Consider the following 27,416-nt stretch of genomic DNA (forward strand, 5'->3'; position numbering starts at 1 on the left):
TCTTTGATAATGTGTAGAATATAGATAGTAGAATATAGATAGATCATCTAAAGTCCTATAGATGATATTCATGGCATTGTACTTGTGAATAGTAAGTCATTATAACTATGCATGTATTACTGTGTATATATTCTAGCTAAGTCCTAATACTTTGAATGCAAAGACAAGCTCATCATACATGATTCCTCATCTTTACTTCACTCTGGGGTAGTTTTTCCCCAAGCACTACAGGGACACAGCGTGCCGATGGTGGTGTGTGTGTCTGTTTGTCTATGGGTCTCTGTGTGTTAATTTTCACTTCAAAAGACATATACAACTGTCAAAGTTACATACAATAACTCTCACCTTCAAATGCTTAAGTGGTTTTGTCAGACTTTCCAAACTGTCTCTGGGAAACCCAACACTGGCTTAACGAGAGGGGAATTCCTCGTCTCTCTCTCTCGCTCTCTCTCTCTCTATTTCTACTTCTCTCTTCCTCTGTGCAGCAGCCAGGGATGCAAGTCTCGTGGAGAGAGAGAAAGAGAAGCCGAAAAGGAGGGAGGAGGAGAGGGATTAGAAGATATTTCAAGATTATTGAGGAAAATTACCGTTCTGCCCACAACGTTAACGCTTTCATGTTCATTGTTGCTTCTCAGATCAATTGACTTTTGATTTAAAATAAAGTAGAAGTAGAGGAGAGTGGGGTATGTTGAGCCATGTCTTACATTCAGCATCACTACGTCAAGCTAAATATAGTATTCCTTCTAACAACGATATCTACATATATTTCAGGATGTTGTGTATCCCTGGAAATAATCAGAATTCATGTAAACGTAACATTTTTTAAATAGCTTGTCCAAGAAAAGTCATCTCTTGGCACGACTTTTAGTCAGGGACAGGGAGGGACAGGGTAAATTGAGCCGCCTTGGGGCAAGTGGGCTATGGTGTTCTGTGACAGTGAGGTGATGATGCTAGTAGGTCAAAGGTTAATTCATGGTATTGGGGTGTGGTATATTTGAAATGTATGCCTACATTCAGATATAGATCCCCCTGTTCAATATCTCTTCCATTTCTTGACCAATAATCTGGGACAGGGATGCTGTTTACATGTACCAATTCGTAGGCAAATTCTCTGCATTTCAGGCTACTAAGCCCATGAAACTGGTCTGTGAGATTCTTGACATGATTAGCAAGCTCCAACTCCATATCATCAGCTAAACCCTTGCGTACCTCTGCTACTCTATCATAGCTTCTCTTTCGCACAGGTACATGTTTGTTTTCTTTTTTGTCAACGTGCATATTCAGTTTCACTGTCTAGGGTTCCTACCAATTGGTGACAGATTTTCATGCACCTAATTCAAAAATATACATTAAAACAATATGAACATTTTCACACCAGATTGACTTGTTGCGGATATGAGGCTGTGTGTGATGTCGTAGTGCACATACAAATAACTTTTGCGGTTACATTTCCATGTACCGAATAAAAATAAAAATAAAAGTTAAATGAGTTTTAATGCATTTTCAACTCTACTGATGACTTTGTCACGAAAAATGTTGCTTTATAAAGCTAATGTGGCCACTCTGGATTGGTCTTTGCATGCTCGCCAACAGCTCGTTTCTACAGTGTGGGTGTAGCCTACATTATGAGATTATTATGGACAAAAGAGCAAGAATGTTTTATTTGTAAAATGGCAGCGAAGCTACAATCATCATGTCACCAGAATAAGACCCTCGATATTTATTGGAAAGGAGCATCAAGCTCATCAGCGTTTTTAGTCATGAATCTTGTTCTGGAGGCAGCTCTGCAAAGTGGTCACTAGCTGGCACATAAAAATTCGATTTTAAACCTAACCTTGACCCTAACCTTAACCACACTGCTAAGCCTAATACCTAACCCTAACCTTAAATCATTTTCATGACTTTTTACAACAATGGACAATTTTGACTTTGCACCTGACCTATCTAAGTGGTAATCGCTCAGTTCTGCCTCCAGGAGAAGATTTCTCGCATAATTAATTTGAGACGCAAAAAAAAATCCCACCTTGTCTAGCGTGTTTTGTCGACATTTGTCAAGTTTACCGACAACTGTGCTGTGTCCATCAAGCCTGTCGTGAAATGTTTTATCCAACATGTACTTTACTCACATAAAAAGGTTGGATGGAAACCTGGTTATTCAGTTTTAAAATATCCATCCCTTGCTGCTGCTCAAATGGACTTATTCCCTTTTCTCCCTTCCTTGACTGCTCTCTCAAGAACCTCAAGCAGGTTGTTTTACGTTTCTATACACAGGGCATGATGATGTTTGCTCTGCAACAATAAAAATGCACTATCTTGAGTTCATATGCATGACATATTGCAGGCATACTATGCATAAAACGGACAAAATCTAATCTTAATTTATATGGGGTATGGTGACCATTGGCTCAACTTACGTCATGGCCATTGGCTCACCTTATCCTAAGGCAAACATTTTGACTATATTAGCCCACACAGCTACAAGGATGCACTTCATGCTAGGTTTAGAACCTCATATTGTAGCTATAGAGACCCCAGCGGATATATAAAGCAATCTACTTTGGTTTAGATACAAGCATCATGAAACCTATAACACAATAAATAATTGAAGTAAAAAAAAAATTTAACCTAACTTGCTTACCACTTTTTTTCATGTGGTTTCTTCCTTCACAGACTCCATGAAATGATGACCTCATCCTAAATATTTTGTCACATGATACATTTTGTGTATGGTTTCCTCGAAACAAGGGGTGGCTCAACTTACCCCACTCTCCTACAATAAAGCCCAGACAGTAGTCTTGGATTTGCGTAGTTTCAGTGTGATTGTGAATGTTCTGATATTCAGGTAACGGGTAAAGATCTTCCTTTTGATTTCTTAGCACAAAGTGCAGCTATCTAATCCCTTACCTCTGAAGTGTATATAGCCTCATTACATCTTTAAATACATGCAACAGTCATTATTATCTTCAAAACCTCCTGTGTTTGATTAGGGCGGCACATTTAACTAAGTTCTAACCTTTCATCCGGTCTTAATTCACTTCCACAGATCTACAAGAGGAGAGTGTTTGATGATGAAGCTCCACCTTGTTTCTCCTTCTACTTGAGGCGAACAAGTTCAGCAGAAAACTGGATGCCACAAGTGGAGGAAACTCACAACTCGCTGCTCCTATTCCTTATCCATCCATTTGTCTTAAGAGTTTCTCTCTCTCTGTTCATTTTCACCATCACCATGAGTGCTGTCTTCTCCCACCCCTTCGTAGACCAGCGGCCCACCTACCTAAACAGAGGCAGCAGCCTGCCGTATGGTCTGTCTCCCTCTAGTGGCTACTCTGAGAACCGCCCAAACACCCACTCCGACCGCCTCCACTCTGGCTCTGACCCTCTGGCCCACACAGTGCCCTTCCTCCTCTACCCCACCACAATGGACCCTGGAGGCCTCTATGAAGCCTCGTTCCGGGGCCCCGGAGGCCCCAGTCTCCTCCCGTACCTGTCCCCATTCCACCACGGGCACTTTGGGGTGTACGAGTGCCCCTTCGAGCCAGCGTTCATCCAGAAGCGTAACGAGCGGGAGCGTCAGAGGGTGAAGTGTGTGAACCAGGGCTATGCCAAGCTGAGGGACCACCTGCCAGGGAGTGCCAGTGAGAAGAGGCTCAGTAAAGTGGAGACACTGAGGGCAGCAATTAATTATATTAAATACCTGCAGGGGCTGGTGGAGGGGCAGGGTAAAGGCAGAGAGGTGTATGAGGGGGGACAGGTGTGCCACAGCCCCAGTTCTGCCCACCGTAGGACGGAGGACTCGGACCACAGCAATGGGGGGTCACCTCGCTCTCTCTCAGACTCCTCCTCTTCCTCAGCGGGGAGAGACTGTGAGGAGTCAGCGGGCTCTGGGACCTAGATGATTGTGGGTAGTGTAGTTTGTGAGCGAGACTGTGGATAGACGTTTGTGGATTGAGGTAGGACTTCCCTCTCTCCAAGGACTGCTCACGAAAAGATCAAACCCTGAGTACAAAGATATATAATTTAAGACTTTTCCAGTAGATACTATGTTTTATATTGGCAATGTGTCTTGTTTTTTTTTGCCACTGAAATGTTTTACCAAACCCCTTTCAGAAGCTGATTATGTTAAAGAAGATGTCATGAACACTTCAGATTTGAAGATAAACACCTGAAACTCAGAAAGCAATCCCAGCTAGCACATAACGTTCTGAGAACAGCTCTACGTTTTTAGAGCTTGGTGAGACCGTGGTTGTCCTATGGTTATTTTGCACACAACCTTCCATCAACTCTTTGGGAATGGTGTATAGTTGTTTGGCTTTGGAATAGTCTCTGCTAATTTGAGGAACTTGATAAAAGAAAATCTTAGTATTTCATTATATTAAAAGAAAGTTTCCGAAATGGTCAAACAGGGTTACATTTCATTTCAATTTTGGTAATTATCTTGGAATGTTCTCTAAATGTTCTCTAACTGGTTTGACATTGGGAATGTTCTCAACTAGTTCAGAGAATGTTGAGAAACAATGTTCTTCTGTGGGAATTTTAGTACTTTAGCATAGCCTTTCTTACAGGTTTCCTCATGGTTCTATTTAAAGTCACGGTCTCAAATTGTTCACGAGAAAGTGTAGAAAACTTTCCATAAAAAAAAACACAAAAACATTTGATGCTGAGAACATATACATTCCATATACATTCCATTCTCGGCCTCAACAACAACAACAACTCTCTCTATCCACTATCCTGTTAAGTGTGTTCAGGTGTGTTGGCTGCGCCCACTAATTGGCCATACCTGATCTTATTGAGTGCTTTTTTCCTTTGAAATGGGGTAGGTTTGAACAGGCTAAAATAAAAAGCCTTGTATGCATAAAAAAACAAAGCATGCTAGCTCCATTCTGGTGGAGCAGTAGACTCATTCCATAGAGAAGAGTAGAGAAGAGAAGATTATAGGTTTGAATCTCACTAAATATATATTTTTAATCATAAATATGTTTTCATGATTAATGCCTAAGGAAAGGAATTTCCATGTGTCCTAATTGTGCTTGGATTTCAAGAATTTAACCCAAAATAAACTAGCAGTGTTATTAAAATACTTTCAGTGAAAGTTTTAAGGAAGTTATTCAAAAACCTCAAAATAACCTATAATTTCAGTTCTCAGAGCGTTAACAAAACCTCCCAGGAAAACGTTCAAGGAACCAGATTAAAATGTTCTCAGAACCTCACTGCAACCTAAAAAGAAACATTCCCAGAACAGTCAAAATGTTCACTTCTGTTCTCAGAACGTTTAAAAAACGTTCAGTTCCTACAACCAATGTGAAACTAAAAACATACGTTTCCACAACTTCCAAGGATCCAAATGTGTTAATTGGGACGACTTCAAGTATGCAATGTTTATTGTGTTTCATAATGAGAAACTGACCATTGTAGCAGCACATTACTGTTATCAAATGAAACTGCATTTCCCAAAACAAACTGTAGTTAATTCTATTACAGCGCATGATATCTTTTGGAAATTTCAGGTGATATTAAGTCACACAACTGGTAATAAAGAAATATGATTCCTCTTTTCACGAATACAGTTTTTGGAAAAGAAACAGATTCTACAATGGGACAACTGATACTTGGATGCAATTTCTTGGGGCAGTTAAACAGTATTCATAATGGTGTTAATCTAATTAGTCTAATTTGCTATAATACTGTAGTTCACCATAATTGTGCTCATTCCTCAGACCTGAGGCCTGTCATTAACGTTTGGTTGCTGTGTTTGGGTTCTATATATGCAAAGCCTTTCACAAACCCTGTTATATAACACAAAGCATTGGGCATGATAGAGCACAAATTGATACCATAAATAGTATTTGTTTCATCATAAGAGTCACCAACTGTTGACACAGATCTCACTGGCAATAATTCACAGACACGTTTCCCACCATCGACTCCATTCCATTATGTTAACTCTACTCCCAAACATACATGTCAGAGGTCATGAAGGGTTCGGTCAACAAATGAGGAGACACCCCAACTCCGTTGTGCATTGTAGTAGCCATCATGTCTGTGAAGGCCAATAAAAAATTATTGAAAGTCAAATAGCACAACCAATGTCGGAGTCTCGGTGTTACGACCAATGACAGGACATCACTCCAACCCTGTTAGCCAATGACACAATATTACTATAGGGCCGACAACAACATAGTACATGCCTTACACTGCCTTAACCTTCACTCTTGGTAAATGTGCCCCCCCTTCTGACACCCCCTCCCCAGAATGACACTCATTGTCTATATTTATTCTCTCCGCCGACCAACTGTTCCTCCAACCAATACACAGGCACAGGTCTGTCATCTCAGAAAGGGAGAGAGAGAGGGAGTTTGTGAGAGAGAGAGGGGGAGTGTGTGTGAGAGAGAGAGAGAGAGAGAGAGAGAGAGGGGGAGTGTGTGAGAGAGAGGGGGAATGACCGAGAAAGAGTACAGGGAGATATAGACAACGGAGAGGAGAGAGGAGTGTTGTGGAATAAATGAGTACCTACCCAGCAATTTATGAAGAGGACCAGTAGAACCTGGACTAGCTGAGCAGGTGAATTGCTAGCTGACCTGGTGGAATACAGCACTGAAAGCAACCATCTTCACTTGGACCAGTATCTGGACGACCAGGTCAAGTTGGGGGTACAATAGCTGGCTGGCTGAAGAGGCCATTTTAGCACCATCTTCACTTCCTCCAAATTCCCCAGGTAGTGCCAAGATGGCGGAGAGTGGCGGCGAGCCTAACCTGCAGTCCTACATTATGGACGAGGAAACTCTGAAGAGGAAGCAGAAGGAGAAGCTGAAGAAGCTCCTGGCCACGGGGGGAAACCCTCGGCCCGCACGCTCCCTCTTCTTCCTCACCCTGAAGAACCCCTTCCGCAAGGCTGCCATCAACATTGTGGAATGGAAGTATCCTTTAGGGGTCAGGGGTCAAGGTTCAGGGGTTAGAGGTCAGGAGGGTGTGGTAACAGGAGACGGTTGTCACTAGATAACCATGCTCAGAGTTGTGTGTAGAAATTAAGTAGCCTGGTCCCAGATCTGTTTGTGCTGCCTTGTCAACACAGCACACACAGGCTAGATAAGAAAGGTTTGGCCATTGACTTTTAAACCATGAAGCATGGTCAAGCTGTTAGAAATAATGGGAACACAGTGCGTTCATACCATAAATGTCTAACCTGGCCAGATAGTGAAGCCTGTCTGTGGATTGGCGATATAGCAAATTATTGTTTATGACATTGATACATTTGGTCTTGTATTATTGGTCAATGCAACCCAACAGTGTTTCCCACATCGTGCCCCAAGCCCAGTTTCTATTGAGGTCATGGATAGCAACTGAGTTAAGGCTTTGTGTATTTGGTGGATGACAGATAAGTATTTAAACAGCTAATCAAATGGCTACCTAGACTATTTTCATTGCCCCCCCCCCCCTTTTTTTATGCTGCTGCTACTCTGTTTATTATCTATCCATAGTTACTTTAACTCAACCTTCATGTACATATTACCTCAATTACCTCAACTAACTAGTGCCCCCGCACATTGACTCTGTACCGGTACCACCTGTATATAGCCTCGCTAATGTTATTTTACTGCTGCTCTTTAATTAATTGTTTCTTAAATGTTTTAATTTTTACTGATCTATTTTTTTACTTAACACTTATTTTTCTTCAAACTGCGTTGTTGGTTAAGGGCTTGTAAGTAAGCATTTCATTGTAATGTCTACCTACAGCTGTTGTGTTCGGCAAATGCAATTTGATTTGATTTGATTTGTTTTGAATGGGTGGTAGCAGCAGAGCGTCTGGGAACAACTGTTTCAGGGATCTGAGGAAAATGGCTGCCTTCGTGACGAGTCAACACTTTATAAAGCACCTCCCGTTGAGCCTCGTATTGTTTTGTATTGAATAAGGTGACAGACGGCTGGACCATATCTATGTATAGCCGTAGAGTTGTAACCACTCTGATATGCTCACACATTACAGTACAACACACATGTTATAACCATTGGACACAGCCCTTACATTTTCTGGTGGTCCAGTCCAGTATGCAGACATGCTGAACTGTAGAGTGGCTTGAGCACCAGAGCAACAGGTTGATAACTACGGGTTTCAGAACAACATGCAGTAGCATCAGGGTAGAGCGGAGACGACCCATATTGGGCGGTGACAGGAACACAACATAGAGTACATTTCTGTTAGAATCATCTTGTAAATGCAAATTGTCTCGAGGACAAATCCACCACAGCTCAGAATCACAATTTAACCGTGTGCGTACCATAGAATCCCACATCCAAGGATACAGTTCTGTTTTGGTAGTGAGTAATGACTGTGGCTGCAGTAATGGTCCACTGAGATATTATAATCCAGTGAAGCTGTTGATGAACATTTTTTGACACGTAAAATATGAGTTTATTAAAGCGGCGGTGGGATGATATTCCTGGGGATGGACAGACAGCTGTCCTCCCACGTCACAGCCTAAAAACAGACGCGCTAAGCTAAGAGAATGCTGCCTCAGACACGGACTGGTGGTGGAATTGGGTACTGCAGTCTGAGAGGGGAACAGCATGACGACTATAATATTTGTTTTATTTAACTAGGCAAGTCAGCTAAGAACAAATCCTTATTTTCAATGATGGCCTGGGAACAGTGGGTTAACTGCCTTGTTCAGGGGCAGAACGACAGATTTGTACCTTGTCAGCTCAGGGATTCAATCTAGCAACTTTTCGGTTACAAGTCCAACGCTCTAACCACTAGGCTACCTGCCACCCCCCAATGAAGTTGCAGTTGATTATCCATGGTATTACCCTGATTAAGGCTTTGTACTATTACACACCCAGGAGTGCAACATTGCACAGCATTGACCGTTTTGAATGTGCTGTACTGAAGGGACCCAGATATTTGAACTCGCCACCATCTTTACCACAGGTGCCTACATAAATAGATCCGATTATCTTCTAACTGACCCATTGTTGGCCTCAAATGTCTTCCAGTGTGTTTTCGATACCCTTGGCTATATGGGGAAGTCCCTATTGAGGGGTTGCACATACTGTACATCAGTTAAACTGAAATAGACTCACTTTATCGATATGTTTGACATTTTGTCATTCAGATGCATGGCCAATATTGCTAGTTATGGTTACTCTGTCAATAGTCATCCTGTAACTGATACCAAACTAGCACGAGTGCTAGTTTTCTGGAATATGAAGTCTACAGTGGCATGTTAAACCATACACCTTATGGTTATTTAGATAGTGAACGTTGTCTAATAGGTGGGTGAGGTTGAAAGATCTCACTGAGATCCATGTGTACTTCCTGTGGGCATTGAATGGTGGAATAGCTATCCATATCCATCCATATCGCTTGGTTAGGTAACATCAGCTTGAATAAGAAAGGAAAATACCCCCACACAGTATCTTATTTTAAAAGACACTATTAAAATGATATTATTTCCTACACCCTGCAGTTCTGTGATCTGCTGGATGTGTATAATGTCGCTTGAACCTTTCCTGAGCGTTCCCCATCAGACCATTTGAGATCATCATCCTGCTGACCATCTTTGCCAACTGTGTGGCCCTGGCTGTGTTCCTGCCCATGCCTGAGGAGGACAGCAATAACACCAACAGCAACCTGGTGAGTCTGTACCCAATACACACCATCTCAAATGGATTGAAAGTGATGGAGATCGTAATACTGCTAGTTGTGGGGTTCTATTTCAAATACTTGTTTTGATGTCTCACTATGGGATTTGCTGTCGGAGATAGACAGGTAGAGTGGCGAATGAGGTGAGTCCCTACCTCTTTATAAGGTGGCACTCGCCCCACTCTCTGGTCATTCTCACTTTCTTCCTTGTGAATATCCCTACCCTCTCTGAAGCTCTCCTCAGCACAACTTGACCCCTGTCTTCTTGCTTAACTGTTCTCAGGCGAACCGCGAGGTTACGCTGCCAAACGTAGGACCTCAGCTCTCGCCCTTTGTGTTGAGTACTGACTGAAAGGAACGTTTTTACTTTAGAATAGAATTCTAATTCTCCGGTTGCAGCTAGCGTCACACGGCTAGCTACTGAGACTTGGCTAGCGCAAGCCACAAGGCCTAGCTAATCCAGCTAGCTTGCTGTAAGGCCAGCTAAGCACCACTTGCTTTTCTACCTGCAAGGGTAAAAATGGCTAGCTCTCCTTTCTCGTTTAGCTCAACCTGTGTTCACTCATTTTGTGTTGACTAAACGGACCAATCCAGCCTCACAAGCGTGGCGCTCAAGAGACTGCCATGCTTGTGGTCACCGACAGAATACGCTGCAACACACTCTTCTTCATGTTAGGCGAACGCTAGCTAGCTACAACTAGCTTCGCAGCTACACACGGCTAGCACTCTCCTAACCCGAGTTTACAAACGTTTTGTTTTCTTCTCTGAGTTATGTAACCTGCTACCTGAGCAGGGCCGCTGCCAAAGCACCGCATACCGTGTCCATGCGGGGCCATGATTGCAGTCAAGGATACACACTCTTTGTGTATCACCTGCTTGGTGGTTGAGCATGCCAAAGCAGCACTCACTAACCCTGAGTCCTGTGTGCGTTGTAGGAACTAAGACCTGCCTCAAACAGACTGTTCTCCCTTACAGCCTGGGGGCAATAAGCCTAACTCTTAACCCCAAACCTCCTTGGTTGAGGCTATGGATGGTTTTGAAACCTAGCAGTTGGGAAGGGGGGAGGGGACATCTCGAGGCCCTCTAGCACCCTAAGCAATGCATCTTTTTCCAGACAAAAAATGTCCGGCTCACCTGCAGGTGGGCAGCGACCAGGCTCAATATTGAGTGGCCTGCGCCCATAGGGCGCGAAAGGGACTGGCTCAATGAGAGGGGGCTCCTTTCTGACACCGTCCCAGGGAAACAACTCCTCCCAGCAGGCCACTCCACAGGTGGAGAAAGCAGATTTCCCTGATGCTCTGATTGAGGCTAAGGAACGGTTTTGGCCGGCTGTCACCGCCATGTGGCAGAAGTGCGAACATTGAAAGAAGGAAGGCGAAGCCTTCAACTTCTGCCTGCCCTGCAGATCCGGGTACCGTGGCTACCTGGTCTACCCTTCCACAAGCCATGGCTTCGTGGCAGGGAGAGGGCAACACACTGGCTCCAGCGGTAGAGAGGGGCAGCCAACAGTTCACACCATGTCCTGATCTGTTCCCTCTCAGGTGGAGCACAGACTTTCCCCCCACATCACTATGGGGGAGAAGCACATCTGTGCTCCTAAAACCCTATCCCCCGTGCAACGGCTCATTCCTATGCGTCCACTCACAGGGAAGACGAAGGGAGCGCACTCAACCACCAAGTGCCTTCCTTGCCACAGCTCTCCCCTCAATCCATCTTGCCAAGGGCACAGAACAAAAATACAACAAAAGGGCGCCTCGCCATGAAGCCACCAGAGGGCGCTTCGTCAACACTGGTGAGCAAGAGTCATCTAACTTGTGGGCAACTCGCTGCAAGAGCAGGGAACTGCAAAATGTGCAGTCCAGCCCAGGGTCTTGTCCGCAGTTAAAAGGGGTACAGACTGCAGTTTGCTATGAAGCCACCCTTTTTCAATTGAATTCTAAATTCAGTAGCAAGTGACGACTCAGCTCGCTCAACATTTTGCCTCGCTCTATTCCTCAATGCAACTTGTTCACTTCAGTCGACCTACAAGACGCTTATTTTCACAAGTATTCTGTCAGCAGACAGAAGGTTTTCTCAGGTTTGCCTTTCAGTGCTTGGTAACACTTTATTTGGACAGTCCATCTGTAGATACTCTACAGACTATCTACAGACAATCAGTAATATTTAAACTATCTCTAACCCTAACCTTAAACCTTATCCTAAATCTAAACTTAACCTTTACCCAAATCCTAACCTTATACTTAACCCTTACCCTAACCCCTATTCTAAACCTAACCCTAACTGTAACCTTAGTAAGCAGCTGCTTACCAAGAGATAGCTTGTTGATAATTTGACGATCTGTAGAGCATCTACATTATAGACTATCCAGGATCCTCATAAAATAAAGTGTGACCCAGGGTAAAGCCAACGAATACCTCTCTGGCCCCTTCGGGCTAGCGCTAGCTCCCCGGACGTTCAGCAAGTGTGTGGCGGATCAGAGGACTCAGAGTCTAAGCATCCATAGACAATTACCTCCTTTGCTTCACGACACAGGCGCAAGCAGTACAGGACATGGCTTCCCTAGGGTTCAAATTCAACCAGGAAAAGAACTGCCAACACAGAGAATAGAATACCTAGGTGTCAAGCTGGACGACGATACGACTCTGGTGGCATACATCAACCGCCAGGGCGGCTCTCGCTCTCTGCATCTACACAGACTAGCTGTCAAGATTATTCTGCGGAGCAGAGCACACCTCCTTTTACTACGTGTGACTCATGTCCCGGTGGTACTGAATGTAGAAGCGCACTTGTTGTCCAGAGGGAATCCCCTGTACCTGGATTGGAGACTCCATCGCCCAGTGGAGAACCAGATCTGGGTGAGATATGGACGAGCCACCACAGATCTCTTCGCATTGCACAAAGATGCGCACTGCCCGTTGTTCTTTGCGCTGGCAGGAGACTCACTACTAGGGGTTGACGCGCTGGCACACCCTTGGCTAAGGGTGATGCTCTATGCCTTTCCTCCTCTAGGCTTGATACTCCCTACTCTAGTCAGAGTGAGGGAACAAGGCTTATCCCTCGTCTTGGTAGACCCTTGATGGCCAGGGAAGCTCTGCTTCTTCTCCAAGCTAATGGAGAGATTTTCCACCCTCACCCAGAAACCCTGGCCCTTTGGCCCTGGCCCATGAATCTGAATGCGACAGGCTTGCCACTCAGAGTCAGTGAGACTATCCAGAGTGCCAGAGCACCTTCTACACGCTCACTGTAACAGGACCTTCTGGAGAGAGGGAAGGTTTTCTCCACTGTAACGGTCTATTTAGCAGCTATCTCTGCCTACCATATAGGCTTTGACAACAACACAGTAGGGGGGCATCCCCTGTTATGTCGTTTTAGGAAGGGTGCGTCACTTACAGTATGTCCAGTCTCCAAGCCTTTAGCACCGTCTTGGGACCTGTCTATTGTGCTTGAGGTTATTTCACAGCAACCTTTCGAGCTGCCGGAAAGCGTGGATATGATATCTCTCCTTCAAAACCACTTTACTGATTGTCCTTAAGTCTGCAAGGCAAGTGAGTGAGCTGCACGAACTGTCAGTCCACCATTCGTGCCTACAGTTTGCCCCGGGGTTTTCACCAGTGGTGGAAAAAGTACTAAATAGTCATACTTGAGTAAAAGTAAAGATACCTTAATTTAATAGAAAATGACTCAAGTAAAAATGAAAGTCTAAAAGTATTTGGTTTTAAATATACTTAAGTATCAAAAGTAAATGGAATTTCTCAAATGTACTTACGTATCAAAAGTAAGATTTTATACCATACAAACAGGGGCACACTCCAACACTCAGACATCATTTACAAACGAAGCATTTGTGTTTAGTAAGTCCGCCAGATCAGAGGCAGTAGGAATGACCAGTGATGTTCTCTTGAAAAGTGTGTGAATTGGACCATTTTCCTGTCAAAATGTAACGATTACTTTTGGGTGTCAAGGAAAATGTATGGAGTAATAAGTACAATATTTTCTATAGGAATGTAGTGAAGTAAAAATTAAATTTGGCAAAATATAAAATAGTAAAGTAAAGTACAGATACCCAAAAAAACTACTTAAGTAGTACTTTAAAGTATTTTTTACTTAAGTACTTTACACCACTGGTTTTCATAAGGTGACTTTGTTACATAACCCCACCTTTATGCCTAAAGTGAGCAATACTTATAATTGTCATAGAATAGAATCAAGTATTTGAACGTGAACTCAAAGTTACTTGCGTAACACCGGTTCTCTGAGAATACGAGTGCGACGTCTCACCTCATGTCCCTGCTCGCAAGAGTGCAAGGAAGAGAGACATGCTTGAGATTGGCCAGAGGGTGGGGCGAGTGGCACCTTATAAAGAGGGAGGGGCTCACCTCATTCGCCACTCTACCTCTCTGCCTCCGACAGACATTGTGTGATTGGTTCTTCGGTAGTGATGCGACTTTCCAGCGAATCCCATAGTGAGACATCTCCCTCATATTCTCAGAAAACCGGGTTACTCTAGTAACCTTGAGTTTTCCTCATGAAGCTTCCTCGCCTGTCATGAAAACACAGAACATGTGTGAGTGTACATATGTGTCTGAATGCGTAGTGAGCACTGTACTCATACCTCGATCATGGCGGTGAATGACCTGATTATTTCATGGTCCTGCTGCTAACTGGTCACTGTTCTGTTGTATGAGCACAGTTCATAAATCAAGCAGACTGGGATCTGGAGCCTAGTGTAGTCACCTTGACTTTTGATGGGCACAAAGGCCTGGATGTCTGGCGTAATCCAGTTTGACATCTGATCCAGCAGCAAGTGCTAGAAAGTTGACCTGGTTTGTTTTTGTGGGCCAGATGCCAGACTGGCCACATGGAACTAACTGCTGTCCAACTCTGATAGTTCTGCTCATTTGGAGTTTTGTAACACTCTCTGGAAAGGATCATGAAATCAACCACAAAATGCCCATATTACAAATGGGTTGACAGATATTTCTGTATCTGAGTGACCCCAATCCGGAGATAAAGATAGAGGGGACGTTCCACCGATTCGGTGCCTTATGAGAAGTGTGTATAACATGGTAAAAAAAAGTTTGATTTCACCTAATTTTAAAATTCTGTCATAAAGAGCACATGTTCAACGTAATATAATATAATAATTTAATATAATATCACGTTTTCCCATCTCAACAGGTTAAATTAAAAAAGTACCTATAAAGTGCCAAATAAAGTAACATGGTTGAAGATTTCTGTAACAGTATTCCTCCTCCTCAACCGAAGAGGAGGAGTAGTGATTGAACCAAGGCGCAGCGGGTTGTGATGACATATTTATTTACAGAAAAGACGAAAAACACGAACTTGACTATAAACTAACAAAACGGAGTAGACAAACCTGGACATGCGAACTTACATAACACGCAGAACTCACGAACAGGAAAATGACTACACAAAAGACCAAACTTACAAACAAACCGAACAGTCCCGTATGGTGCGACAAACACTGACACAGGAGACAACCACCCACAACGAACACTGTGAAACAACCTACCTAAATATGACTCTCAATTAGAGGAAAACGCCAAACACCTGCCTCTAATTAAGAGCCATACCAGGCAACCCTTAAACCAACATAGAAACAGAAAACATAGAATGCCCACCCAAACTCACGTCCTGACCAACTAACACATACAACAAACTAACAGAAATAGGTCAGGAACGTGACATAACTCCCCCCTTAAGGTGCGAACTCCGGGCGCACTAGCACAAAGTCTAGGGGAGGGTCTGGGTGGGCATCTGACCACGGTGGTGGCTCAGGCTCAGGGTGAGGTCCCCACCATAGTCAATCCCAGCTTACATCTCCCCCTACAAATGACCACCCTCATATTACACCAACTTAATCTTTTGGGTAACATCGAGACAAGGGGCAGCACCGGGATAGAGGGATAGCTCAGGACAGAGGGATAGCTCAGGACAGAGGGATAGCTCAGGACAGAGGGATAGCTCAGGATAGAGAGGTAGCTCAGGATAGAGGGGCAACTCCGGACTGAAAGGCAGCTCCGGACAGAGAGACAGCTCTGGACTGAGGGGCAGTTCTGGATAAATAGCCGCTCTGGGCTGAGGGACAGCTCATGACTGGCTGACGGCGCTGGACGCTCATGGCTGGCTGACGGCTCTGGACGCTCATGGCTGGCTGACGGCTCTGGACGCTCATGGCTGGCTGACGGCTCTGGACGCTCATGGCTGGCTGACGGCTCTGGACGCTCATGGTTGGCTGACGGCTCTGGACGCTCATGGCTGGCTGACGGCTCTGGACGCTCATGGCTGGCTGACGGCTCTGGATGCTCATGGCTCACTGACGGCTCTGGCAGATCCTGTCTGGTTGGCGGCTCTGGCAGATCCTGTCTGGTTGGCGGCTCTGGCAGATCCTGTCTGGTTGGCGGCTCTGGCAGATCCTGTCTGGTTGGCGGCTCTGGCAGATCCTGTCTGGTAGGCGGCCCTGGCAGATCCTGTCTGGTTGGCGGCTCTAGCAGATCCTGTCTGGTTGGCGGCTCTGGCAGATCCTGTCTGGTTGGCGGCTCTGGCAGATCCTGACTGACGAATGGCTCTAGCGGCTCCTGACTGACTAACGGCTCTGACGGCTCGGGACAGACGGATGGCTCAGACGGCGCTGGGGAGACGGATGGCTCAGATGGCGCTGCGGAGACGGATGGCTCAGATGGCGCTGCGGAGACGGATGGCTCAGATGGCGCTGCGGAGACGGATGGCTCAGACTGATCCTGTCTGGCGGAAGGCTTTGGCTGCTCCTGTCTGGCGGAAGGCTCTGTAGGCTCATGGCAGACGGGCGGCTTTGCAGGCTCAATACAGACGGGCAGTGCAGGCGCCGTTGGGCAGACGGCAGACTCTGGCCGGCTGAGACGCACTGTAGGCCTGGTGCGTGGTGCCGGAACTGGAGGCACCGGACTGGAGACACGCACTTCAAGCCTAGTGCGGGGAGCAGGGACAGGGCACACTGGACTCTCAAAGCGTACTATATGCCTGGTGCGTGGTACCGGCACTGGTGGCACCGGGCTGAGTGCACGCACATCAGGACGAGCACGGGGAGAAGGAACAGTGTGTACAGGGCTCTGGAGACGCACAGGTGGCTTAGTGCGTGGTGCCGGAACTGGAGGCACCGGACTGGAGACACGCACCATAGAGAGAGTGCGTGGAGGAGGAACAGGGCTCTGGAAACGCACTGGAAGCCTGGTGCGTGGTTAGGCACTGGTGGTACTGGGCTGGGGCGGGGAGGTAGCGCCGGAAATACCGGACCGTGCAGGCGTATTGGCTCCCTTGAGCACTGAGCCTGCCCAACCTTACCTGGCTGAATGCTCCCCGTCGCCCGACCAGTACGGGGAGGTGGAATAACCCGCACCGGGCTATGTAGGCGAACCGGGGACACCATGCGTAAGGCTGGTGCCATGTAAGCCGGCCCAAGGAGACGTACTGGTGGCCAGATATGTAGAGCCGGCTTCATGGCGCTTGGCTCAATGCTTCATCTAGCCCTACCAGTGCGGGGAGGTGGAATAACCCGCACTGGGCTATGCACACGTACAGGAGACACCGTGCGCTCTACTGCGTAACACGGTGTCTGCCCGTACTCCCGCTCTCCACGGTTAGCCTGGGAAGTGGGCGCAGGTCTCCTACCTGCCCTTGGCCCACTACCTCTTAGCCCCCCCCCAAGAAATTTTTGGGTAGTACTCACGGGCTTTTCGGGCTTCCGTGCTAGACGGGTCCCCTCATAACACCGGTTCCCTTCTCCGGTTGCCTCTGCTCTCCTCAGTGCCTCCAGCTGTTCCCATGGGAGGCGATCCCTTCCAGCCAGGATCTCCTCCCATGTGTAGCAACCTTTACCGTCCAAAACATCCTCCCATGTCCATTCCTCCTTCTTGCGCTGTCCCTTCCTCCGATTACACCGCTGCTTGGTTCTGGCTTCATTTAGGTGGGTGGTTCTGTAACGGTATCCCTCCTCCTCTTCAACCGAAGAGGAGGAGTAGTGATTGAACCAAGGCGCAGCGGGTTGTGATGACATATTTATTTACAGAAAAGACGAAAAACACGAACTTGACTATAAACTAACAAAACAACAAAACGGAGTAGACAAACCGGGACATGCGAACTTACATAACACGCAGAACTCACGAACAGGAAAATGACTACACAAAAGACTGAACTTACAAACAAACCGAACAGTCCCGTATGGTGCGACAAACACTGACACAGGAGACAACCACCCACAACGAACACTGTGAAACAACCTACCTAAATATGACTCTCAATTAGAGGAAAACGCCAAACACCTGCCTCTAATTAAGAGCCATACCAGGCAACCCTTAAACCAACATAGAAACAGAAAACATAGAATGCCCACCCAAACTCACGTCCTGACCAACTAACACATACAACAAACTAACAGAAATAGGTCAGGAACGTGACAATTTCATCTCAAATCAGCCTCTTGACAGGAAGAATAGAAGCTTGTTTTGTGCAGCAGAGAGTGGCAATTGAATGCAAGCTTCACAACAACAAAAAATTAATTGTTAACACATTTCTAGCCTGTCTATATCAGTTTTCCACCACAAAACACCTTAAAAAATATTTAAGAAGGAATAATTACACCATATTAAAATGAGAGTTTAGTTCACACAGCAGGGTTGACCTTAAAATGGGGGACAGACGTTTATTAATCACGAATCACATGAAATAAATAATCATCTTCAGAAATGACTTTGTCACAGCAACAAGAAAACTATGGCTTTACAATGATGGTGAATGAGTGTGTGTGTGTGTGTGTGTGTTGGAAACCTAAAGATACATACTATAAATTGCGCTATAGGAATGTCCATGACATGCCAGAATCTAACCCAATGTCATTTAGGTTCACTCTGCTACAAGCAGTACAGTACAGCACTTTGAAACTTTATTGACAACACTGTTGTTGACGCTATAAAAGTCCCTGCACATGCCCTTTCTCCGGGGATCTGAATAGTCCTACCCTATTAAGTAATCAAGCATCAAATAGAACATAGCATTCCATGTTACCCATGGCCACTTGCTACAGTATCTATCCATCATCACCGACGTATGCCTATTTGCTTTCCTATGTATCGCTTGTCCATGCTCAAAATCACGTTTCAAGTTCAAGTTTAAGTTAATTTGCATTGTGGAGTACAACAGTATACAAACAGTATATTTCTTGCAAGTTAACAGACAGGGCGATGAGTGAGTGGGTGCCATCTTAGGGACCTCAGCTCTGAGGTGCCCAGTTGTTAATCAGTGGGGCCATTCTCTGGATGCCTGGCCGGTAATGGGAGAGGAGGAGAGACACAAATACACAGAACACCAGGGAGCTACTGAGCTGATGGATTTACCAAGCAGGATCAACTTAGTCCGTTTAACTCTTGTAAATACTCTAAATAACTCAATATTTCAAGTTTAGTTTCAAATTAATATACTTAAAATGGTTGTTGTGCCATTGACTCCTAAACTCTTACAACTAGCTATAACGTGTTTGGAGACTTTGTCACCAAGTGTAACGGATGTGAAATGGCTAGCTAGTTAGCGGGTACGCGCTAGTAGCATTTCAATCAGTTACGTCACTTGCTCTGAGACATTAAGTAGGGTTGCCCCTTGCTCTGCAAGGGCCGTGGCCTTTGTGGAGCGATGGGTAACGATGCTTCGTGGGCGACTGTTGTTGATGTGTGCAGAGGGTTCCCTGGTTCGCGCCCGTGTCGGGGCGAGGGGACGACGTAAAGTTATACTGTTACATTGGTGCCGTGACCCGGATCACTGGTTGCTGCCGAAAAGGAGGAGGTTGAAAGGGGGGTGAGTGTAACGGATGTGAAATGGCTAGCTAGTTAGCGGGTACGCGCTAGTAGCATTTCAATCAGTTACGTCACTTGCTCTGAGACATTAAGTAGGGTTGCCCCTTGCTCTGCAAGGGCCGTGGCCTTTGTGGAGCGATGGGTAACGATGCTTCGTGGGCGACTGTTGTTGATGTGTGCAGAGGGTTCCCTGGTTCGCGCTCGTGTCGGGGCGAGGGGACGACGTAAAGTTATACTGTTACACAAGCAGAATCAAGGAATTATACTCCATTGCACATATTCATTATGGGTACTGTATAATGGGTACTGTAGTACTGTAGTTAGTACCTCATGATACCCTAACAAGCCTTTATCGTTGTTTCACAGGAAAGTCTGGAGTACATCTTCCTCATCGTCTTCTCCATAGAGTGCTTTCTAAAGATAATAGCCTATGGATTTCTATTTCACGAGAATGCGTATCTGCGGAACTGTTGGAACATACTGGATTTTGTCTGTGTATCTGTGGGGTAAGTAGGGAAGAGATGAAAATGCTCTGTCATGTTCTATCATGCTCTGTCATGTTCTATCATGCTCTGTCATGCTCTGTCATGTTCTGTCATGCTCTGTCATGTTCTGTCATGCTCTGTCATGTTCTGTCATGCTCTGTCATGCTCTGTCATGCTCTGCCATACTCTGTCATGCTCTGTCATATTCTGTCATGCTCTGTCATGTTCTGTCATGCTCTGTCATGTTCTGTCATGCTCTGTCATGCTCTGTCATGCTCTGCCATACTCTGTCATGATCTGTCATGATCTGTCATGCTCTGTCATGTTCTGTCATGCTCTGTCATGCTCTGTCATGCTCTGTCATGTTCTGTCATGCTCTGCCATGCTCTGCCATACTCTGTCATGATCTGTCATGCTTTGTCATGTTCTGTCATGCTCTGTCATGTTCTGTCATGCTCTGTCATGTTCTGTCATGCTCTGTCATGTTCTGTCATGTTCTGTCATGTTCTGTCATGCTCTGTCATGTTCTGTCATGCTCTGTCATGCTCTGTCATGCTCTGCCATACTCTGTCATGATCTGTCATGCTTTGTCATGCTCTGTCATGCTCTGTCATGTTCTGTCATGCCCTGTCATGTTCTGTCATGCTCTGTCATGTTCTGTCATGCTCTGTCATGTTCTGTCATGTTCTGTCATGCTCTGTCATGCTCTGTCATGTTCTGTCATGCTCTGACATGCTCTGTCATGTTCTGTCATGCTCTGTCATGCTCTGCCATACTCTGTCATGATCTGTCATGCTTTGTCATGTTCTGTCATGCTCTGTCATGATCTGTCATGCTCTGTCATGTTCTGTCATGCTCTGTCATGCTCTGTCATGTTCTGTCATGCTCTGTCATGCTCTGTCATGTTCTGTCATGTTCTGTCATTCTCTGCCATACTCTGTCATGATCTGTCATGCTCTGTCATGCTCTGCCATACTCTGTCATGCTCTGTCATGTTCTGTCATGCGCTGTCATGTTCTGTCATGCTCTGTCATGTTCTGCCGTGCTCTGTCATGCTCTGTCATACTCTGTCATGCTCTGTCATGCTCTGTCATGCTCTGTAATGCCATAACTCTTCTGTGACTACTCGACTCCCTTTCGTCCTCCTCCATCTTTCAACCTCTCCCCTCTCCCTCTCTTCTCCCTCTCCTCTCTCCTCTCTCTTCCCTCTCTCCTTCTCCTCTCCCTCTCTAGGCTGTTTGCAGTCATCGGGGACTTCATCACCTATATCAGTGGTGTGGAGGCTCAACCAGGGGACAAGGGAGGAGGCTTCGACATGAAGGCCCTCAGGGCATTCAGGGTGCTCCGGCCCCTCAGGCTGGTCTCTGGAGTCCCCAGTAAGGACCATTGTACAATAGGAACCCTGGAGCAGTCAGGGACAGGAAATCAGCAGAAGGCAATTCAGGTTAAAGTGTAGAATGACAAAATAAATAGCCTCTGAATCAGGCTTAACATGTCCTATTCATATTAAATAAACCAAAACATATTTCTCACAAGTGTAGTGTAGTTCGTATAAGCTCTACAAACAATATGTCTATTCCCGAGGAATTTGAACGGTAAGTTAATGTGATCATATGTTTCATGAATGAACAGAAATGACCAATATAACCAAACGCTAACGTTTTAGATTACTGGGAAATCATCACTGGGGACATATCTATATGGGAATTTCTAAGCATTGAAAAACAAAGGGCAAAACAGTGAATGCGCTCAAATTGGCGGGAAGCAGATCGCTCATTTGTGGTAAGAGGAGCCTAGCACTCACTTCACCACAACCATATTCTGAGAACACTTACCTTCAGCAACAATGCTAGTGTCAAATACAACATGATTTGGTTCATTGCGGTTAGTTTGCAGTTTGATCTAGTTATATTGGTTAAATACTACAGTGGTTCCCAACCAGGGGTACTAGGACCACTAGGGGAAATTGGCCTATCTACAGGGGGTACTTGAGAAGACTCATGAGACCATAGACCTACTGGTAAAATGCACGAGGGGGTACTTCAGGGGTACTCAAGGAAGGGGAAAATTCAGTCGGTGGTACAGTAACTGAAAATGGTTGTCAACTACCGGACTACTAGGTCCGCTGATGTTTAAAATGTGTCTGCTCTTCCCCTGCAGGCCTGCAGGTGGTGATGAACTCCATCCTGAAATCCATGCTACCTCTGTTCCACATCTCCCTGCTGGTCTTCTTCATGGTCACCATCTACGCCATCGTGGGACTGGAGCTGTTCAAGTGCAAGATGCATAAAACCTGCTACTACACAGGCACAAGTAGGAAACACACACACACACACACGCGCACACACACACACACACACACACACACACACACACACACACACACACACACACACACACACACACACACACACACACACACACACACACACTTATATCTTCTCCCCCGTTGTCCTGCAGATATCATAGCCACAGTGGAGAATGAGAAGGCATCTCCGTGTGCCCAGGCCGGTAATGGTCGGCGCTGCACCATCAATGGGACAGAGTGTAGGACGGGATGGGCCGGACCCAACAACGGCATCACACACTTTGACAACCTGGGCTTCGCTATGCTCACTGTTTACCAGTGCATCACTACCCAGGGCTGGACCGACGTGCTCTACTGGGTACTGTTACATCACCCCTATACCTTAATATTACTGTACTGCTTCATCCTGTTGCATTATGTACTTCACCCCAGTTAATGTAGCCCATACCTGTACTCTCACTCGGTCTCATTATCCGTCTGTCTCTCCATCCATCCATCCATCCATCTCTCACTCTCTCTCTCTCTCTTTTTCTTTCTCTCTCACTCTCTCAATTAGATTTCAATTCCATTTCAGGGGCTTTATTGGCATGGGAAACATATGTTTACATTGCCAAAGCAAGTGAAATAGATAATAAACAAAAGTGAAATAAGCAGTAAAAAATTAACAGTAAACATTACACTCACAAATTTCCAAAATAATTTAGACATTTCAAAAGTCATATTGTGTATATATACAGTGTTGTAATGATGTGCAAATATGTAAAGTACAAAAGGGAAATAAATATAAATATGGGATGTATTTACAATGGTGTTTGTTCTTCACTTGTTGCTATTTTCTTGTGGTAACAGGTTACACATCTTGCTGCTGTGATTGCACACTGTGGTATTTCACCCAACAGACATTGAAGTTTATCAACAACATTTAAAAAAATATATTTGTGAGTCTGTGTAATCTGAGAGAAATATGTGTCTCTATTATGGTCATACATTTGGCAGGAGGTTAGGAAGTGCAGCTCAGTTTCCACCTCATTTTGTGGGCAGTGTGCAGATACTGTAGCCTGTCTTCTCTTGAGAGTCAGGTCTGCCTACGGCGGCCTTCCTCAATAGCAAGGCTATGCTCACTGAGTCTGTACATACTCAAAGCTTTCCTTAATTTTGGGTCAGTCACAGTAGTCAGGTATTCTGCCACTGTGTACTCTCTGTTAATTAAGGGCCAAATAGCAATGTAGTTTGCTCAGTTGTTTTTGTTCGTTCTTTCCAATGTGTCAGGTATTTTTATTAGATTTTTCTCATGATTTCATTTCATTTCATAATTGTGTTGCTGTCCTGGGGCTCTGTAGGGTCTGTTTGTGTTTGTGAACAGAGCCCCAGGACCAGCTTGCTTAGGGGACTCTGCTCCAGGTTCATCTCTCTGTAAGTGGTGGTTTTGTTATAGAAGGTTTGGGAATCACTTTCTTTTAGGTGGTTGTTGAATTTAACCACTCTTTTCTGGATTTTGATAATTAGTGAGTATCAACCTATATCTGCTCTGCGTGCATTTATTTGGTGTTTTACATTGTACATTTTACGTTGATATTTTTTGCAGAATTCTGCATGCAGTCTCAATTTGGTCTCTTTCTTCCTTTCTCTCTCTCTCTCTTTCACTCTCTCACTCTCTCGCTCTCGCTCTCCCTCTCTCTCTCTCTCTCTTTCTCCCCCTCACCTTGTCTTTCTCTATATCCCCCTCTCTCTCTCTCCTCTCCTTCCACTCCTCTTTCTCTCTCCCCCTCCCTCTCTCCTCAGGTGAATGATGCCATCGGTATGGAGTGGCCGTGGATGTACTTTCTGACGCTCATCTTGGTTGGCTCCTTCTTCGTACTCAACCTGGTTCTGGGCGTGCTCAGTGGGTAAGAGGACAGACACACACACACACACACACATCTCTCTCACTTTCACATTTTCTCTATCTCTCTTTCCCCTCCGTCAGTGAATTCACTAAGGAGCGAGAGAAGGGTAAGGCGCGTGGAGAGTACACAGAGATGAGGGAGACCCAGCAGCTGGATGAGGATCTGAAGGGCTACATGGAGTGGATCACACAGGCCGAAGTCATGGACGCCGACGGGGAGGGACAGGGTACTTAAGGCTTCCTAACCCTATCACCAACACACAATACAATAGAGGGAGGAGTACAATAGGAGTCAGCCCGTTGCAAACGTCCTGCAGGTTGGCATTTTATGTCATGAATCTTGTTCTGGTGGCAGCTCTGCAGAGCGGTCACTAGCTGGCACAGCCACAAAGTCATAATTAAATAAATAAAAACTGACCCTAACCTTGACCCTAACCTTAACCACACTGTTAACCCTAATGCCTCACCCTAACCTTAAATATTTTTATTTTCATGAATGTTTACAATATAGACAATTTTGACATTGCAGCTCAATTATCTAAGGGGAAATCTCTCAGTTCTGCTTCCAGTACAAGACTAATGACAATAAAAGTCAACCTGCTGACACCAGTGTCTCTTGTCCCCAGGCCTGCTAACGCTGGAGGATGGAGAATCCGAGGCAGGGAGCCTAAAGGACATGGACACCATGCAAAAAATCCTGTACTACTAGTAAGTACACACCTACACCGGCTTCTGACTGGGACAACACTCGGGTGTTTAGATAAAACAAAAGTCTGACAGACTTCCTCCTAACATCCCATCTCTTCCTCCTCCTCTCCCTCATCTCTCACTTGCTCTGTTCAGCAAGCTGGCTCGTAAATGGAACGTTTTCTTCCGGCGTAAGTGTCTTGTGTATGTGAAGTCCCGTATGTTCTACTGGTGGGTGATCCTTCTGGTGTTTCTGAACACGCTGGCCATCGCTACTGAACACCACCAGCAGTCCCAGCAACTCACCGAGTGGCAAGGTCAGGGTCTACATATCATGTCTATAGCTTCAACCCATATACACACAATCCCAGCATCTAACAAGGCTCTTGTCTACGCCATGGCCATGCCCCCCCGCTTCTCCCTTCCCCCTCCCAGACACTGCCAACAAGGTGCTGCTGTCTCTGTTCGCCATTGAGATGTTTATGAAGATGTACGCCCTGGGTCTCCAGCAATACTTCATGTCTCTGTTCAACCGCTTCGACTGCTTTGTGGTCTCCACCGGCATTCTGGAACTCGTCCTGGTCCGCATGGACGTCATGACTGTCATGGGGATCTCTGTGCTGCGCTGCATTCGACTACTTAGGCTGCTCAAAGTAACCAAGTAAGACTTCACATTAGGCTGCATTAGGCTTTCAGGTGTGTTAGTGGTGGACTCCATTAAAAGCCTCCACACACCACGGCTCTCCCGGTCCAGGATTGGTCCAATTAATTGATGGGTTTATTGATTAATTGATTGTATCTTACATCCCCAACCCATTGTAGCTTCACAGGAAGTGCACAGCACTTACTCTCTCTCTCTGTGTGTGTGTGTGTTTATTTTATTTTATTTTTATTTTACCGTTATTTTACCAGGTAAGTTGACTGAGAACACGTTCTCATTTGCAGCAACGACCTGGGGAATAGTTACAGGGGAGAGGAGGGGGATGAATGAGCCAATTGTAAACTGTGTCTGTGTGTGTGCTTCAGGTACTGGACGTCTCTCAGTAATCTGGTGGTGTCCCTGCTGAACTCAACCCCCTCCATTGCCTGCCTGCTCCTCCTCCTCTTCCTCTTCATCGTCATCTTCTCTCTGCTGGGCATGCAGGTGTTCGGGGGGAAGTTCAACTTCCCCAATGCGCCCAAACCCCGCAGCACCTTCGACAGCTTCCCCCAAGCTCTCATCAGTGTTTTCCAGGTGGGCAAGGAAATACAGTTTTAATTTTTAATTTTTAACAGATTTATCACAATAACAAGATGAAGGACGATATGGAGATCTGAAGGAGCATATGTACACGTATGATAGGAAAATGTTGGACATCAGCGCTTGCTTTTTGTTTCATTCGCTGTGGAAAAGCAGGACGATCATTTGTCAGTGGGAGCCTGACTGTGTTCCTTCCCTGCCTCTCTCTCTCTGTAAGATCCTGACGGGGGAGGACTGGAACTCTGTGATGTATGATGGCATCATGGCACATGGCGGTCCCACCATGCCCGGGATCCTCGTCAGCATCTACTTCATCATCCTCTTCGTCTGCGGAAACTGTATCCTCTGTGTGTGTGTGTGTGTGTGTGTGTGTGTGTGTGTGTGTGTGTGTGTGTGTGTGTGTGTGTGTGTGTGTGTGTGTGTGTGTGCTGTCCAACACCTCTCTCAGACAGAAATCAGACTGTAAATTCTGTCCTTGGGTACATTAGTGTCTCTCTTCCATTTCCCACCGTAATGAACTTTGACCCCTAGCACTTAGACATCCTGCTGAATGTGTTCCTGGCCATCGCTGTGGACAACCTGGCGGAGGCGGAGAGTCTGACCATGGCTCAGAAGGAGAAGTCTGAGGAGAAGAAACGCAAGAAGCTGCTCAGGGCTAACATGCCTGACAAGGCCACAGAGGAGAAAGCCCTCCTGGCCAAGAAGCTTGCAGCGGAGAGAGCCAAAATAGAGGGCATCCCTACCACAGCCAAGGTCAGATATTTCCAGTAGCGGTGCGGGGGTAAAATCACAGAAGAAGCCAAGAGCCATATTGTGATAATTGCATTGTTTGCTCTATAACCCATTGGTACATACACCACCGTGGTATACAATAAGGCCATGACAACAAAAAGACAACAGTCACACAGTAGCGGAATAAATTCAACTACACATACGTTTGTTTCATCACAAAACTGGAGAGCAACATCTGTCCAGTGAAGTCCACAAAGCAAATATTGCATGTAACAAACAGCTACATCACCTGCAGCATGGTCAAGCAAGATAGTGTTTTCGACAGTTTACTAAAAAACGACTGATTTAGACCCACAGAGTTACAGCAAATCAGCACAAAGACAACAGGAGCACTGCCTCTGCTATTCCAGCTCATTTACACTTTAACATTCAAACATCATCAAATCAACAAGGCTATATCCAGGCTGTATCACAACCGGCCGTGATTGGGAGTCTCATAGGGTGGCGCACAATTGGCCCAGCATCGTCCGGGTTTGGCTGGTGTAGGCCGTCATTGTAAATAAGAATTTGCTCTTAACTGACTTGCCTAGTAAA

The 27,416-nt window shown here is 45.6% G+C and overlaps 2 protein-coding genes across 2 annotated transcripts in view; both read left to right on the plus strand.

The window, feature by feature from the left end:
- Positions 1–2,931: 2,931 nt before the first annotated feature.
- Positions 2,932–5,518, plus strand: LOC129842768 (achaete-scute homolog 5-like). The gene has a single exon (XM_055911412.1). The coding sequence runs from the start codon at positions 3,128–3,130 to the stop codon at positions 3,890–3,892; it is 765 nt and encodes a 254-aa protein (XP_055767387.1). The 5' UTR covers positions 2,932–3,127; the 3' UTR covers positions 3,893–5,518.
- Positions 5,519–6,480: 962 nt separating this feature from the next.
- The window catches only part of LOC129842488 (dihydropyridine-sensitive L-type skeletal muscle calcium channel subunit alpha-1-like), a 34,588-nt gene continuing 13,652 nt past the window's right edge, over positions 6,481–27,416 (plus strand). Inside the window, exons 1-14 of the mRNA XM_055911059.1 lie at positions 6,481–6,917; positions 9,526–9,631; positions 19,852–19,991; positions 21,204–21,346; positions 22,131–22,283; positions 22,431–22,636; positions 24,061–24,164; positions 24,245–24,390; positions 24,790–24,871; positions 25,007–25,167; positions 25,286–25,511; positions 25,877–26,084; positions 26,308–26,428; positions 26,629–26,843. Coding sequence (XP_055767034.1) covers positions 6,727–6,917; positions 9,526–9,631; positions 19,852–19,991; positions 21,204–21,346; positions 22,131–22,283; positions 22,431–22,636; positions 24,061–24,164; positions 24,245–24,390; positions 24,790–24,871; positions 25,007–25,167; positions 25,286–25,511; positions 25,877–26,084; positions 26,308–26,428; positions 26,629–26,843 — 2,202 coding nt within the window. The 5' untranslated portion in view covers positions 6,481–6,726. The remainder of the gene's footprint in view (positions 6,918–9,525; positions 9,632–19,851; positions 19,992–21,203; positions 21,347–22,130; positions 22,284–22,430; positions 22,637–24,060; positions 24,165–24,244; positions 24,391–24,789; positions 24,872–25,006; positions 25,168–25,285; positions 25,512–25,876; positions 26,085–26,307; positions 26,429–26,628; positions 26,844–27,416) is intronic.

Source organism: Salvelinus fontinalis, chromosome 3 (assembly GCF_029448725.1).
Source record: "Salvelinus fontinalis isolate EN_2023a chromosome 3, ASM2944872v1, whole genome shotgun sequence".
Lineage (NCBI taxonomy): Eukaryota > Metazoa > Chordata > Actinopteri > Salmoniformes > Salmonidae > Salvelinus > Salvelinus fontinalis.

Coding starts and splice junctions, on each gene's coding strand:
- LOC129842768 (XM_055911412.1), top strand. CDS start 3,128: ATGCCACAAGTGGAGGAAACTCACAACTCGCTGCTCCTATTCCTTATC.